At 47.7% G+C, this 16,634-nt stretch overlaps 1 protein-coding gene across 3 annotated transcripts in view; it reads left to right on the forward strand.

Moving 5' to 3' along the window:
• Positions 1-16,634, forward strand: part of LOC128885119 (uncharacterized) — a 192,351-nt gene that overhangs the window by 61,201 nt on the left and 114,516 nt on the right. For all 3 annotated transcript variants that reach the window (XM_054138949.1, XM_054138956.1, XM_054138964.1), the window contains exon 2: positions 9,562-9,684. In XM_054138949.1, the coding sequence (XP_053994924.1) occupies positions 9,562-9,684 (123 nt within the window). The remainder of the gene's footprint in view (positions 1-9,561; positions 9,685-16,634) is intronic.

Raw genomic sequence — 16,634 nt, forward strand, 5'->3', positions numbered from 1 at the left:
CGCGACGGTCTTGCATTCGCGTTAGAGGGTAGCGGACTCGAGGGGATCGTTGCTAGAAATTGGTCTGGCGAGTCCCGCGATAACGATTTTCACGCGAACAATACGGGACAAGGGCAGGAGTGGAATTTCCGCGAGACGGGAAATAACGGATGAAAAGCAAGGACGAGGGCGAGGGCGAGGGCGAGGGCGAGGGCGAGGGCGAGGGCGAGGGTGACGCTGGCGAATGCAAATCGAGGAAACGGACAAGGTGCCGCGCGGAGATGTCGCGTTCCCTGAAATTGGCGTCAGGTCGAGATCGATTCACTCGCAGCTGGCAGCTTTGACATCAAGCCACGTTATCTGTCTCGTGTATCTCGCCAATGTGTCGGCGCGCGCGCGTACTATGAATATTGCATTCCGATATGTCGACCGCGCGCCGATTGTCCACGCGAATGCCTCGAAGCGGCGTTAATTAGCAGACAAGCGGAATGCGAAATACGCAACGCACGTGTCCATCCTCGGCGCGATTAGCGCCAAGCTCCTTACGAACGATCATCTCTGCACCGTGTTTACAAATAATGCCTATCGCTAACGAAAGCTCGGGAACTGCTCGCATACGCGAGAGATCCAAGAAGGAATTAAAAATACGAACGATACGAAGCGAACAACGAACCAGCTGGCGATTCTTCGGTTCCTTTCCCTTTACTTCGGAGAAACGAAATCCGTCGCAATGAAGTTATTCCGGTAGACTGGCACGGAAAATCACGAGCGACTTCGGTATTCGAGCCACGTAGGGACAACCACTCGCTGGTAAGGTTCTCGTTAAACTCGTCGAATTTCTGCTGGATACAAGAAACGATTTCCAACCTTACGATGCAACGCTTGCGTGTATCCCGCCCGAGGAAACATCTTTGTAACGATTGTTACTCCGAATGTATTGTTTTTTCTTTTTTGTAAGAAAGAGTACAAATAATTTGGATGTTAAGAATCGTTAACCACGTTGCGATAAGTAAAATTCGTTACAGGAAACATCACGGAACACGTCGTACGTTGCACCAGCTATTCTCCTACAAACATGAAATATTCCTAGTAACCTGACCGTTCGCAATTACGCCCACGACAAGACCAACAATCGGACTGTCCCCGTAATTTCAGAATAACGCGCGCACAATCCAGTCCGGCCGTGTATATATTATACCTAATCGATCAGAAACATTGGATCGATCTCGCGCAGTGCGGATCGACAATCGGTGACTCTTGACGAGATGATTTATTAATTCTACGCAAACGTGTAATTGTGCGAGAGGAAGTCATTGTACTCGACGCGTTACAAACACGCCGCAATTAAAGCGCGAACTTATCGCCCACATATTTCTGTTCGCTATCGGGTACACTACCGCCGCGTCGCTAAGATTAATACAGACTGCACCGCGTTCTGTACCGCGATAGCTGGTTCCAGAATCCATGGACTCGATAACGATCTCGAAGGCAAGGAACTCCTGAAACCACGCGATCATAAACTTTCCCCGGATAGAAAAGATCTCTGTCTTTTGACAAAGCGTACGCGCATCTAAGCTAGCTAGTAGTTTTCTGGGAAGACAAACGGCTAGATTCTTTACGGATCAATTTTGTTAAACGCAGAAATAGACGAGGCGTCGAACATCGGAGTCTATAAGATAGGAAACGAACTTCGGAACTGCTTAATGGGCACGTTTCCGATTTCGGAAAGTTCGAGACCGATCGACGCGAAAATCTGCGAAAGCAAACAGTCGGTTAAGAATACCATTCGTGAAATCCGCCAACGAGTAAAGGGCCGCTCTACTTTTTCTTTGGCCGAAAAAGAAGCCGAGAAACCGAAAACCACCGGAACGGGAACCTGGCAAATGGAGGGAAACCGTCGAGCTTTTAGACGGGAAACCCGAAAAACGTATCCGATTTCGACTGGACGTGCAGCCCGTTGTCGCTTTTACATCCAGTTTAGTCTCGCTGCGAGTTAACATCCGGCGGTAAGTTTCCCGTCGCGTCAGCCGGACAGGAAGCGTTACAGTTGACCACCGACCGTGTTCTCTTTTCCACGAGGCAAGAAGAGACACCGGCAAGAAAAGACATCTGGTAAGCGTCCACCAAAATTATCGCTTCGAAAGCGTTCCTTCGTTCGTCGCGTTCGTCGTTATTTCGAGAAGGCAATTAGCGCAACACTCAACCCAATTAGAGGAATCATTAATGCACGAAACGTTCGGATATTCTCATTTTCAGTATTCTCGGAGACGAGTTGATTTCCAAGAGAGACGTCCAAGACAAGTGTAGTGGCAGGTCGCGAGAAACGAAATCAATAGACTTTAATAAAAATGGGGGAGTGTCGGAAAAGGGATGACGTTTTTAATTTAACAAAAAGATCGTTTTGAAAGTGCGAGAGTAAGTTGGCACGGCTCGGTTACAATGTTTTCCCAAAAAAAGGAAGAGAGAAAACATAACCGAGTATCGATCTCCGTCGAAACTATCCGTAAAAATCGTTACGAGAGTTCGTCCTTTCGCCGCAAATGAGAAAATAATCTCGTTCCGAGCTTCTACAGAGTTATCCGGGTTGCGGTCGAACTTCGTGGATCTTTTAGCGATATCGGTTCGCCCACGAAACGAGCACCATTTTATCCATCCCTTCGCCCTTTCCTCGCCTTTGTTTCATGATTCTCAATTTCGCTTTTTTTTTTCTTGTCCCTGTCCACGCACACGCGACGAACGTGGTTCGCTCTGGTTTCGTCGAAGCTTTCGGTATTTTCGATTCGCCTGTTCCCGTGTATGGCGCGAGTCGCGTTTTGCGAAACATCCATTGCACTTTTGTGGCATTTGGAGTTTGTTTTCGCAGACGACAAATGCACGCACACATCCGCGTGGCACGTTATCTTTTATTACCTCGGCGTCGGATCATCGACTGGAAATCCGGACTAAAAGTCCTGCGATAATTAAGGTATGCAACTAGCGGAAGTTCTACACGGTATATATCTCCGGTATTACCCTCCAGTTTACTTATTGTTCAACGACCACTCCGTCCACCGTTGCATGGCGTCTACAAGCTCTCGCGGAATAAACGGGGTTGCAATAATCGAGGTTCTACCGTAATAACAGTACTTGGGTAATCGCACTACGTTGTTGCACGATAATTACACGATTATCTCCGCTTCGGTACGCCAGATTTTACATACTCCTGGTCGTCGGGTTGCACTCGTATTGTACTCGTGAATCAGACAACTCTGACGCGATAAAGACGTTTTGGCATTACCGCGACGATTAAATTGTAACGATGAAATCGTAGATTTCGCGACCGGTGCGCTGTTCTAGTTGCGAAACTAATTATCGCGTAATACGTTGGCCTTACACGGTAATATCTGCGTTGTGTGTCACCAGTCGCGTTACAATCTACATTATCCCGTACACTTCCATCTACTTAAACGTAACCAGAATAGCCGTTTAAACAATTACGATGGAGCAAGGTGCAAGGTTATCTTTAACAATAGCGACACAAAGAGGAGCAATGGCTGTAGCAATAATCCCGATAAGAACGATGGTTTGCTTCGGTGCAACGATACCTGGTCGCTTTACGAGTTTACCTTCCGTCACCCAGTTGTAATTGTTAACGTTAGGCGAAAGAATACGTAGTCCGATCGGCGGGTCGCGATTCGGGGAAAAGGAAACAAAGCACGGAAGGAAGAGGAGACGGAAAGAAAATTGCGTTTCCCGAGTATCGGATTATCAGAAAACGCTTTCAGTTGGAAGACGAGAAAAGTTTCGCCGGGAGCAACAAATGTGAGCCCACGGAGAAGAATCCGACCACAAATGACACTCACGAGCAGAACCATAAAAGGATTGCGCGACGTGGATGCCGGCAGCGATCGAACGCATCCCGAACACTGTCGAAACCTTGCAAAATAGAATGGTATCGATCGTGAATGGTTAAAGAATTTTATTCCAGCTGGGCCGTTCGAAACATGGCGAGAAATTAATCCGGCATTATCGCGACACGACACGGAAGGGGCTACGCGTTCGATCCGTGCGCCTGTAAATCAACCAAAGCGCGTAAAGCGTGACCGGTGAAATTAATTTCAGTTACAGACGCGATTTCTAGCCGGGGCGGTAAATTTCACTGTTTCGGCTTATACAAATTCGCCCGTCAAAATATTATTTTATTCGTGGAAATAAAAGCGTGTCGCTTGCATGGTATCGCGATTCCCACTTCCCCCCTTCCGAATTAATTCGAACGTGCGCGGATTGGTTATCTACGTTTCAAGCCTGATTGTATTACGTGCCAGCGATCGGTCATCCATCGAAACGTCATTTCGATTGGTAAGACCAACGAGGAGCAAATACCGTATCGGTGTTTTTCATTGCTACGCGATACGTGTTCGCAAGCGTATCAATTACTCGCAATTTCGCGTACAAGCGAATCGACGAACAGATTCGTGCGCTGTTACACGCGTCGCGTAACATTTCCAACGACGACACTCTTCTGGTTTTCGACGAAGATCGAGACCTCCAGGCGAAATGATCTAACCGCTAGCGCGTCGTTTGACCTATCGCGATACGCTCGAGTTTATTAGCGACGACGACGATGACGAATAACGAGCGTAAATCAATGTAATTCCAGCGAATAATAATACCATCGCGAACACCGGAATCTTTGCATGTTGATTCGACGTCCGCTCGGAACACGGAAAACCATAATCTTTCTCTGTTTCCTGGGACAACGAGCGGACGAAATGCGTTTCGCCGAGGTCCAACGCGCCATTTGTACTATTCCAGATGGAACCATAACGTTTCCGAAATGTACAATCGTAAAATATATTTTATTAGCTTTCGAGAAATCAGGCTAAACTAAACGATCGAGAGAACCGTACTTTTTCGGAGCGTTCGCGATTTCATAGGATGCACTTCCGGAATCCGAACATCTCTTTGTCCCATTCAGGATTGAAAGCACTCGGCACGATCGCGTCCTTTCGAGTGTAGGAGCAGCGCATGCAAAACACGTCGACAGGTATTCCAGCTGATGACCGAAACCCTCTTTTCTTCGCGGCTCCGTTTTCTTTTCGATCCGTTTTTTTTTTCGTCGATTCTTTTCCACCGTCGCGGAAGACGGGCTGTAAAGCAACGTACACGGAATCCAATAGCTCGAGGCCGTGCGAAAACGGAAGAGAATTTTCAAACTGTTACGGGTTCGTGATTCGACTCGAATTCGCGCGGATGGTGTATTCTTCGAAGCAAACTCCGTATCTTCCCTTGGAAGCCGTACAATGCGGCCATTGTGCTCGACCCGTGGCATCGGTTGGGTCCGGACACTTTCTTCGGTACAGTTGATCCTCGGAAAAACTGAAAAACGTTAGCGTCAGGGCAGTTAAACGTTGTCTTGAATATCCTCGTAATATAGCGGCCTCTTTTGCTCGCATCCGATTGTTTCTTCAATTATGAAAATTGAAGTTACTCGAGCGTCAAGTGCAGCACGCGCCGCGCGGCGTCTGTTCAGCAGTTACACGAGCCGTCGAAGCGGCTGGGACAGAGGCGTGATAAAAAGTCGCGCACTTTACGGTTCGCTGGTAAATGTTACCCGTTTCATGCAATAACCAGCAACTGCGCACAATGCCTGCATTATGCACTCGCCCAGTGACACATACGTACGGTATATACTCTGACGCACCGTTGAGAGTACGCGAAGGAAGCGCGATAAAAGACGCAAAAAATCCGCAGTTCCCTGGCGGGAATGCATGCTCCTCCGCCACCTAATTGTGCTCGTGCGGCGAACAGAATTTTCGAAATCTCTTTGGCGAAACTGCTCTCGGTCCCGTATAAAGTTTATCTCCCCTTTAAACGCGTTACCCTCTAATTCGGCGACTCTCGACGCAAGAGGTACGCAAGCCCCGGTGGCCATAGCACGTTTCACGACCTCTTTCGTTGCTTTGAAACGCAACGAAATCTTGTGTAATTTTGCAACCGCGTTACGCTGCTTTTTCTTACCTTTGTCCGGGACCGTTATCGACTCGAACACCGTGAAACTTGTTCGACTGTCGATAAAGTGTCCGACTCCTGGACGTTGAGGTACGCCCGATCTCGAGGTCTTCGCAATAAAAGTCGGTGAAAATTGATCGCGATTGTCGGCTGTCTCGATTTCGTTCCGCGACTTCCACTCGTCGGTTTAGGAAGAAAGCCCTGCGCCTCGGTGGAAGAAACAGCCCGAGTCGCGACGGTACACCGGCTCCGGGCTACGGGCAACTCTGCCTCCATGGTCTTGGGATGAAATTTTAAACTACCATGTCCGGGAACTTTGTGAATCAAATCGAATTTTCTGAGCCTCTTTGTTTCAGTGCCGCGGGCAAGGGCGACGATCGCGCGCAAGAATTCTCAAAGAGCGAGGGAACGTTCGAGCGCGGACATCGTAGTCCAGGAACGAATGTTCTCGCGTTTGAATTTAGAACAGCCTGCGGCAGATAGTCGCCAACTATTGCTTGTACGAATGGGCGAGCATCGTCCGTTTGAAGACTCGCAAATTGACTGCGATGATTCGGTTCTTCGTTTTGGCGTCGAAATTGTAAGTCGAGGCAAATCTTGCGCGCGATTACCAGTGGTCGTCGTCGAAACGAGGTAGAAGAAAACAGCTCGTAGAACACAGGGAGTCCAAGGGTAATCGGCGCGGCGCGGCGCGCGGCGTCCTGTCGATGGTACCAGTTTCTGAGCACGTTTCGGCAATACTCGGTCGAAGGACGAAGCACCAGGAGGTGGAAAAAAGACGGCCGCGACTGGAAGGAGGCGGAGAGATATCCTTTATCTCGTCCCAAGTTACGATCGGTTGTTTGGCAGAGACCATTGTACCACTTCTATGGTCAAGACACGTAAAGATCTTCGCGGTAGAACCAAACTTCCTCCGTCCACCCTACTGCCTTCTCGTGATCTGTTCCGGAGAGACGAACGACCGTGACGTCGAAGTAAATAAGATTTCGCATCGTTCTCTTTTCCTTTTCTTCGTCGGGAAAGGAGCTCGATCGTTCGTCGACCATTGGCAATGAAAAGTCCCTTGGCATGCGGTGGACCGAATGTTTGGAGCTGCATTGATTTGCGCGTTGAACGAATATGTTTCGTTGACAACGTTCGCCGAAGCAGATCGTATCGGAAGATTCTTCTCGATTTGTAGATAACGATTTATAGATCGTGCAACATTCGCGCCAATACGAGACAATTCTCGGACAACGTTTTCGTTTAGCCGCGAAAATCTACACGCAACGATTTTCCGCAGTGGAAACGCGACACGCCGACAGCTGGCGCGCGGAAAGCGCGTACTCGCGTGGCCGCACATCCAAACTTTATCGTGGTCGCGTGCGATCGTGAATCATAATGCGTCGCACGATTACACACTACGCGCCAGGCTATTTGGCATTACCGCACTCGTAACGCATTACCGCCCAAGTGTGTCCGTCAATATGCCGGTGAACTGGATTATGGCTGTATCCGTGACGATGCTTTATCGTTTTCCACGACGCGACGCTCGCGTGCTCGTTTCCTCGCGGAAATAAAACGCTCGACCCTGCTGCCAGACGCTTTTACGACGAATACTCCGGCTTCGTATGGATTAGAGTGTGCTCGCTCGGTATCGGTCGCATCGAATTATATCCCTTTTTCATCCTCGCGATTTCTCGCGGGAGATTCTCCCGTACTCGACATCGCTTCCGCCACCGCGTTCTCCTCGATTAAAATTGTTTAGGATTCGACGCCTCGATCGACCACCTTTAGCCCGCGGACTTTATCGAGCCACCGTAGAATATTATTTACGCGTTTGTTTACGTATTTTTGCGTTTCGTGCTGCAGTCACTCGTCGCCAGGGGTAAATCGCGATTAATCGCAGTTTCATGGACGGTCGCGTAAGTCGCGTTATTATTGTAACGGTGTAGCTCGCGCTTACGTATTACGTACATACGTGCCTCGTATCTCTGCTAGTTACCGCTGTCGGAATGGCTCAATACGCGACACGATTGTACGCTGCACACTCGTGCTTTATCGCGCGACTATAAATCGGTGACACGCTGGGGAATAAGAAACTCCGCGTTCGATACAAATATTCTCGTTACGATAACCTTTTGTGGGATATTCGCGCCACGCCGGCAACAGAATCGCGCGGATTCTTCCGCGTGGAAGAGGAAATACGCTTTGCGTTTCGAGCGACCAAGTTCTAATCTTAAGGGGTTACATGCATTACTCAACTTTCAACAAGCTTACTTTCCTCGTGGCTTCGTTTGACATAAATCTGCCGGGACACGCGAAATGGAACGGGATTTTGCTTCATCCACTTAAAATAACGTCGGATTATAAAACCACGGGAAACGCGAAAACGTCCAATGAAAAAGGTTGCGCGGAAAATGAAGAATAATTATCAAACGAAGCGAGATGGAGGAAGGTTTACCATTTTCACGGCTAATAAAGCGAAATGCAAATATTATTCTGCGATCTCGATCGCAGTGTCGTTTCTGTGTTTAACCTAATTGAAATAAGGGAAACGGAGTTGCGACGGAAATGTTCCGTTTCCTCGCGGTGCTCGCGAGTCGTGGACCTGACGTCGTTTCATTTCGTTCCGTCGTAGCTGTTAGACGAAATAAATTTACATCTGCGACAAAAAGCGAACGGTTCCATCGTGGAACGTTGCAAACTTCCACGATGCACTCGCACGAGCTGTTAAACATTCATGTTTGCTCGCACGCATGAAATATTTCGCGGTTGGAAAGTTTCTTTTGGTGTCCCGTGGCCCACGTTACTCTTCGTTTCGCGACTACAAACGGTAAGAATGTTGGTTGTTGTCGTTCGTAACGTTTCTCGGAATATGCTCGGATAGTTGGGTTCTCGGAAACGAAGGACGGTTAGATTTCCTGTATAAAAACGACGTGCGCGTCGAAGAGCATTCGTTATGTTTTGTTAGCCTTTCGCTACTCACAAAAGTTAGACTTCTCGCTTCGCCGAGGACGGATAATCGCGGAATATCTCGAGTACGGTATCGGAAAGAGATCAGCCGATGAAAATATGGTCGCGGAATCGTAAAAACGAAGGTCGGAAGTGAGAGTCCTTACGCGGAGCAGCTCGAAAGAACAGCGCTCGGTTATTAAACGGCTCGAAATCGATTTACGATTCGATGGAGATCCGTCTATCTTCCGAGAGCATCGCGAACAGTACGCGGACGACTGCGATGAGAGTGATCTTTATATATAAACGTGCGAGATAGTTAATTTTTTTACGTCTGTTCCGAACGGTAGCGAACGTTTCGTAATTAATTACCGAAGGTGCTGTTGTTCCTTTATCGACTTTCATTTCGCGAGTGGCTCGTAAAAATCCGTTCGAGTTCTCGCTGTCTTTCCGTCTCTTCCATTCTTCGTTTTCTATCTTTCCTATCTCGTTTTTCGTTCTGTTATCGAGTCGTTCTTCACCGGTTGTAACTGTAAATGAATTGTAAATGAATAATTTCGAACGGCAATGTAGCTGATCGCGATCAAAAATTCCCTCTTCCCGTAAACTTTCTTTATCTCTGTTCTATATCTAACGGTGCAATGTTTCTGCTTTCAGGATCCGACATCAAAGTACCAGTTGCAATACTGAACTGTCTTTACGCGCGTCAATTGTGCTTCGAGGACCCGTCTTGCAGCGCCATTTTAGAAATTCTACCAAGGGTCTGCGGTCCAGAATTGGGTAAGCAATCAAATCTATGGTTTCGTTTATTTAACGTAAATCAAATCCTTGATGCTGGATGATAAACGCGGTTGTTACCGCTCGCGTTAAAATCATACTAGAGATATCGGTATATTCGAAGTAAGATGCAATTTCAACGACTACAACTGTATATTCGCCAGAAGTGCGAACATGCAAAGCTCGAAATTCCGGATGTTTCGTTCGAGTACCGAACCAGTTTTCTCCGACTCGATTCCACCTCAAAAATTCACCACCACCCTCGCGTATTTTTCTTGTTTTAAATAATTGCTCTCGAGGGAACGATTGGTTCGGGCCACGGGTTCGCAAAGTCGAAGGGCGTCGAGCAGAGGCTGCTTTCCCTTCCTCCACGTAACGAGAAGCGGAAAAACGAGGCCGACCAGGGACACGGTCGACGACCTCGTTTTTTCGCACTTCTTCGCCTGCTCTTCGCCTAGTCGCGTTTCTCTTCCCGTAGATTCTTTTTTTCCTTCTTCCCGTTGCATCCGCGTAGCGATGGAAATCGCGTTACGCGCTGCAACGGTCGGCTAGGACGTAAATCGTAAATTATTCTGAAACCCGCGCTGATAAGCCGAAGGCCCTTTCACCCGCACCGATGATTGAGGAATATTTTTTTTTTCGATCGATGGATCTCTTTGGTGATATTTTGCGATTAACGTCGTCATCGGGAGCCTTTCCTTTTCGATACATTTCTCAACAGCGCTAATGAATTTCGCGATATTCTCTCGGGTCGATGAAAGTGGAACACTCTGTGTTGTAGGTGGTCTGAAGGCGGGTCAAGCTGCCTCACGTTGTTCCTTCTTCTCCGTGCTAATAATCTTTCGTTATTAGCACGGAAAACAACGAACGGCTTTGCTGGAAATACTTTTTGATTCGATTAATTGTCGCTGCCTTTCGAGATGATCTTGTTACGAGCCAAAAGCAGATGGTCATCCCGCGGAATGTTTCCTGACTTGGCGTATCGAGAACCGATAACGATATCGGGAATCAATATAATCTGAAGGAAATCTCGGATGAGTCTTGAGTAATCCGATACTAATATTCGGAGTGCCTTTCGAGTGTCGTATTATATCCGCGATGCTCCGACTCCGTCGAGCAATTGTGCGATTCTTGAACGAACCGCCAGCGCGTATCGCCGAACGAGTAATTAGATCTGTCTGCTACCGGATTCAATTTCAAACTTTCTGAATTTTATACCCGCGCTCAATCAAGTGTTCCCCTTTACGAAAGCCCTTTTTACAAGCTCGGTGTTTTGCGCGCCCACGTCGGTTGCGAGTTAAATAACTGCGTTACCGGTGTTCACGCGCGACACAGAATTAAATTTCGATTTAATGAACGAAAATCACGGCGCAAATATAGCCGCGACTCGATTCCGGTGTCGAGACAAGCGAAAGGAGAAGATCTCGAATCGAGTTAGTCTAGTTCGGTGAAAGTAAAATCGAGGGGAGGCCGTTAATACGTGCTCTCTCGTACGCGAATCGGGACAAATGAGATTAATTCGTATTTAATTTACCGATTAAACGAAGTTTGGGAGCCTGATATTATCGCGGTTCAAGCGTAGCCGTGCACCGAGAGAAGAGAATGCTTTGTGGAACATAACCGCATTATACTGAGAAATTCTCATCGTTGATAGCGCGTTATTAAAAAATATTGCGCGCATTTTGACACTTTTTCGACACTTGCGACTACTGTTGGTGTATTCGCTGAAATTGATGTACCGTTTGCAGGAAAAATTGAACGAACCCAACGACCGAAATCCCGGCATTGCATTGAGTTTTTATTATTCAAGCGCGATTCGGTGCCGCGAAATTCCGATCCGCGCGACGCGACCGTCGAAAAATCCACATCGTTAGAAGCAAGGTCGTTATTGTAAATAAAAAAGTAACGTTAAGAGGTATCGTGCGCGCGATCGCGGCGTAGCGTTTGCCGAGAAAAACGGTTTATTTTCCGGATGGTAGTTCGGCGAATTAATTAGTACGTTCTCTCGTGGCCAAAAGCAGACGATAAAGAAATCCAGTTGGCTGGAAACGTTTCGCGCCAAAATGAACAATCGACTCGATACAGCTGACGACGCACCTCGAGGAAACGACGAAAATTCGCGTCGAACTATCTCGCACATTCTTCCGCGCTGGTCGAACCTTTAAATTAGGAACTACTATTTCTCTTGTAAACTTTGCCCTCGACGTCGATATTGCTTTGTCTCTCGCGGAACGAAGTTTCTACGCGAAAAATAATCTCGAACAATTCGAAAGCGTCGAGAGTATTTCCGAGTCGGAGTCTCTACGTTTCCGCGGAAAACATCGATGAAAGTTTTTTCAAGCTTCGAATGCTCGTTGTGTCGCGTTTCAAAGGTTTCGATGGGACAGACGTCGTTGAGTTTCAATTTAATCCCGCGCGGAGGATCAATCGGTGGTTAGCTGTTCGATAAACCACAACTATCACGAATACGGTGAGTATCGCTGGGAAAGTGGTAGAAGTAAACGATTTAAAGGTGCAGCGAGGTTACGAAGCTCGTTTCGTTCGTCGCCAAGAGATGTACGTTTGGTTTTTTTTCCTTAGGACAGATTCTGTCTCTTCGCAGGCCTTTTTAAAGGAACCTTAGAAGCCGGGAAACGTCGGGTTCGAGCCGATTTTTAATACACAATTCTCCCACAACGTACCCGCTCTGTTAGCAAAATTACAATCGTTTCTAACGCGTGGTTGAGGAATATTACGCGACAATAGGAATATTAACCATCGGCGATTCGGACGTGCCACCAGGATCGTTAACCGATTATAAATTTGGCGTTTACCGGTGCTGGTAATAGGTCTCCCTTTGCTATCGGATTATCGCGTTACAGGGCGCGATGGCAACGGCTACAGAGAAAGCGGTTGTTAATAATACACTTAGCAGAGAAATTTCTGCTTCGTCGATTTCATCGACAACGAGAGGGAAGTCCACGCGGGTTTTGTACCGTGTAATTTCGAGATTTAAAGGCGAAAAGATCGCGCGGATAAGAAAGAAGAAAACGCATCGTACTGCGGAAATCGTATCGTAAGGCGGATCGCGTAAATTCTTCAACCTGACGATTCTAGGAGTCTGATCATTTTCGGAGCACCCCATGGGAAATTCGAGTGAAAGGGAACCGGTGTCTACTTTCACCTTTTTCGAGCGAACCTTTCGATCTCTTTATTCGATAAATTTGTGTTTTCGCGTAATTACAAAATTACCGTTTATACGCGCAAAGCCGATCCGCACAGAGATCCGGAGGCATTCAGCCAGTTTTTGTACACGCGCGAGCAAATCCCGAGCAATTATTGTAAATTACGCTAAAATTACGATTCCCAGACGCGATATTGCAACGTTTATACTGTCGGCGCACGTTTGTTCGTCGGATTCGCCGATGGACGTTCAACGAGCTCATAATCATCCGTCCATAAACAGTGCGACCGCCGGAACGTGAATCGAGATATCGACCGGCGAGGCTTCCGGTTCGCAGTCCGCCCCAGCCGAAATTTCGGCTATGGAACGCGCGGAGGCAGGTCAACCGGAAGCCGACGATATACTCGACGCATTTCCGACCGTGTCACCGGTGTCCCTTAGACTGGAAAGCTTTTCTTCGAAAATGCAGCTTCGAGCGCCATGGATGCATATCCGCGTTCGTCGATTTTTTTCGATCTACCGTGGGCTCCAGACACGGAATCGACGATTTGTTATCGGCGCGGGCGGAACAGCCTCGATAACGCCAACGGAAACATCGGATACTGACGGTCTTCTAGATCGTTAACATCCTCCGAACAACCGTTGTAGGTGGCATAATCTGATCCGCGACCCTTATTTCGCGCGGTAGTACCCCATAAGACGAATATTGTCGGCAAACGCCCATTTCATCCGAGCTTTATCGATGGAAACGATCATTGGGTAGTGGAAAATCTCTCGAGATAGCGCGCAGCTATTTCGTAAACTGTTCTTTAACGTTTATCTGACGTTAACAGGCGATCCGTCCTAAATAATCCGAGCTCGCCGATCGAATGTTTATAATAACGCTCGAGTAATTATCGCGAAACGATCGTCGCACACGAATCATTGTTTATCCATTTACAAGCTATTTTACATCGTTCCTTTTACATCCAGTTTACCCACGTTTCGTGCTATTTTAATTTGCGAGATCGCTTCGTCGTTACGTTCCCGTATTATTAAGCGCTTTTATTTCATCCAAAAATAACGATTCGTTACCGAGCGATGCAGCGTATCGCGTTGCGTTGCGTCGCGCGGAAATAATTCCAGATTCAACGAAATGTTTAAATTCAATATTTCTTCGAACGTGATACGTATCGTGAAATCATTATCTCGTGGATATCCCGTTGGTCCATTTTCGGGTCTCGCTAATCCGCTTCACTCGAAGAACTCCGTTTCCCGATAGGATTCCATTCCGTGACGTTCACCTTTTGAAAATAAAGCGCAATCGAATCATCGTCGTCTCGCGCTCAGCTAGCGATTGGCAATTTTCTGTGAAATTTCGCTGAATTTTAGAAACGGATGTCATGTTGTTCGAGAGGAGAGACGTAGAAGGTATTTCGAGTTCTCCGATGCGTTCGGGATCCATGTTTCTTCGAGGATCGAACTGTATTTCGACACCCGTGGTTCCAATGAAAAATTGACTCGGACAAGAGACAGGCGCTCCGAAGCGTAGCCACGGTTTTCGGTAAAATACGGCGTTCAAATGGAATTACGAGAGCCGGCGGATTAACGCGCGAAGCTAAAAATCCCTCTCGGCGGCCGACAATGAAAACGAGGAAAGTCAGCCTCGTTATCGCGTTATCGTACTCGGAAAGGCCGGTGACAAATCGGCTAGCGAGCATTGCTTTCGCTGGCGCATTCGGCCATTTGGGACGACAGGAAGGATTCAGTTTCCATTTTCCCGTCTGATGTGAAATTTCGCGAACGTGCCTTTGGAGTTTCCCGAGGTTGTGCGACTGACAGCCGGCCTGCTGGAGGGGTTGTCCAGCGAATCGGTCGAAAGAGGATGCGTGGTAAACCGGGGGTGGATACCAAGTGGGTTTGGGATTTCGCGTACCTTCGGGACGCTTCGGTCCATGTGCACGGACACTTCTAAAGCCTCGAACGTGAATATGAACTGCTCGTTTCGCTCGCAGGACTCTTTTCGAATCGTCTATTCGCGAGGTACGCGAGTCTCGTCCGTGTGTATCCGGTGATCTCGGGGGGGGGGGGGGGGGAAAGGCAACCGTCGAGGGTTGGAGAGGGAGCCAGACGGAGGCGCTCCAAGTATGCAGGTATCCGAAGTAATAACGCGTCGGCCGGAGGATATGGAACGAGAAGACTCCCTTATTAAAAGGCTTTGATGGCACTTTGGGGTTGGTACTACTTACTCCCATAAATAACGACCACCCTCTCTAGCAGCCACCGACTCGCAGAGCACTTTAGTCGGAATACCCAGAACGATCGTTTAGATCTCGTAGCTTCCGACTGTCTTTACTTCTTTTCGAGCAGCGTGCTCGCTACACCTCGGCAATAATCGCTGCTAAACGTAGCAGACGGGAACTTGGAAAAATCAAACGTGTTTTTAAAAGATCTCTTTCTACGTTTTCATTTTCTACATTTCATTTTGTACATCGTCGCTAAAAACTTTGGAGCATCGTTCGAGCTTTAAAATAGGCGTCTGCTCCAAACTTTGAGCGCCAGGGTACGCATCGAGTCGTCTTTGGAAGACGGTAGGTATCCAGGCTTCGAGATCTCACATATTAGAGTTTACGAGAGAGCGGGGGTCGAGTTGATCACGATAATGCGACGTAATTATAGTGGATCCCCTGCGTACTCGCCGACCGTATGAATTATTCATCGATTGTCTGGAATCGATGGGAATATGTAATCGAATGAAACGAATTAGTAAGACTTGTTTGGAATAATTGGTAAACTGATTGGGAAAAAAGTGATGCACTCTCACGAATCGAGCTTTGTTTCACGGTAGGACTCGTTACGACACAGACGTAATCGTCGTTAGTCCAACCGAGAGTCGAAGTGTGCTTATTCGCGAGACTTAGCTTTCCAAGGGTCGATCCGAGCGTCGCGTACATTTTTCTGGTGACCCGGTGGTTATCAAATATTTACTAGACTGCGGAACACACGCTCGTAAATTATTAATCGGTCTAATGGCAAATTAATTGGCCGTATCGATCGTGCTTCTATTTTCGGCTGGACCGGGCGTCCGCTTTCGGCCAAGCAGGTACAAAATAATCCGCTGGCCACGCTACGATAGAAAGATCCGATTCACTTTAAAATTCAAATGTCAAGTTGACGTTAAAGGACCCTTATGATCCTCTGCGTCGCTGCTGAATCATACGTCGGAGCAATGAATAACGGTGGAAGGGAATATTAACCGAGGAGAAGGGGATACTCGAATTCGCTTTGGAATCGCGATCGTTTGAAATCTGCAAGGCAGAAGAGGTTCCAAACGTTTATTTGGATTTATAAATCTCCCTCGACTTCGCTCACCGCCCCTTCTCTCGCTTCCTCGGCTACGTCGCGTCGCCCTTGCATCCGCTTCTCCTCTGTTCGCCTTTCGTTCCCTTTTTGATTCCTCGCCTCGTCGGCCAAGTAAAACTCACCGTTAAAAGGGATAGCGTCGACGTTCAAATTAATTCTGATTTATCGCTGTATACTAATCCCCCCCGCTTTCGGACTTAGCTGTAGTGGCGCGCAAGTGTACACACGCCGGCCATAACGATCGATTCCAGCGGATTTACTAGCTGCAACTTACTCCTCCTCGGCAAACGAGTGATTTCTTTGGTTCGTATATAGTCGAATGGCTACGATCGGGGCAAAGTATACGGTCTATTTTAGCGAAAATGTTCTTTCGATCGAAGCGACGCGACTCGTATCGAAATCATTCCCCGCATTGTTTGTTATTCTCTGCGTTCCATAGCGAGGGAAA

Source organism: Hylaeus volcanicus, chromosome 1, assembly GCF_026283585.1.
Source record: "Hylaeus volcanicus isolate JK05 chromosome 1, UHH_iyHylVolc1.0_haploid, whole genome shotgun sequence".
NCBI classification, from domain to species: Eukaryota; Metazoa; Arthropoda; class Insecta; order Hymenoptera; family Colletidae; genus Hylaeus; species Hylaeus volcanicus.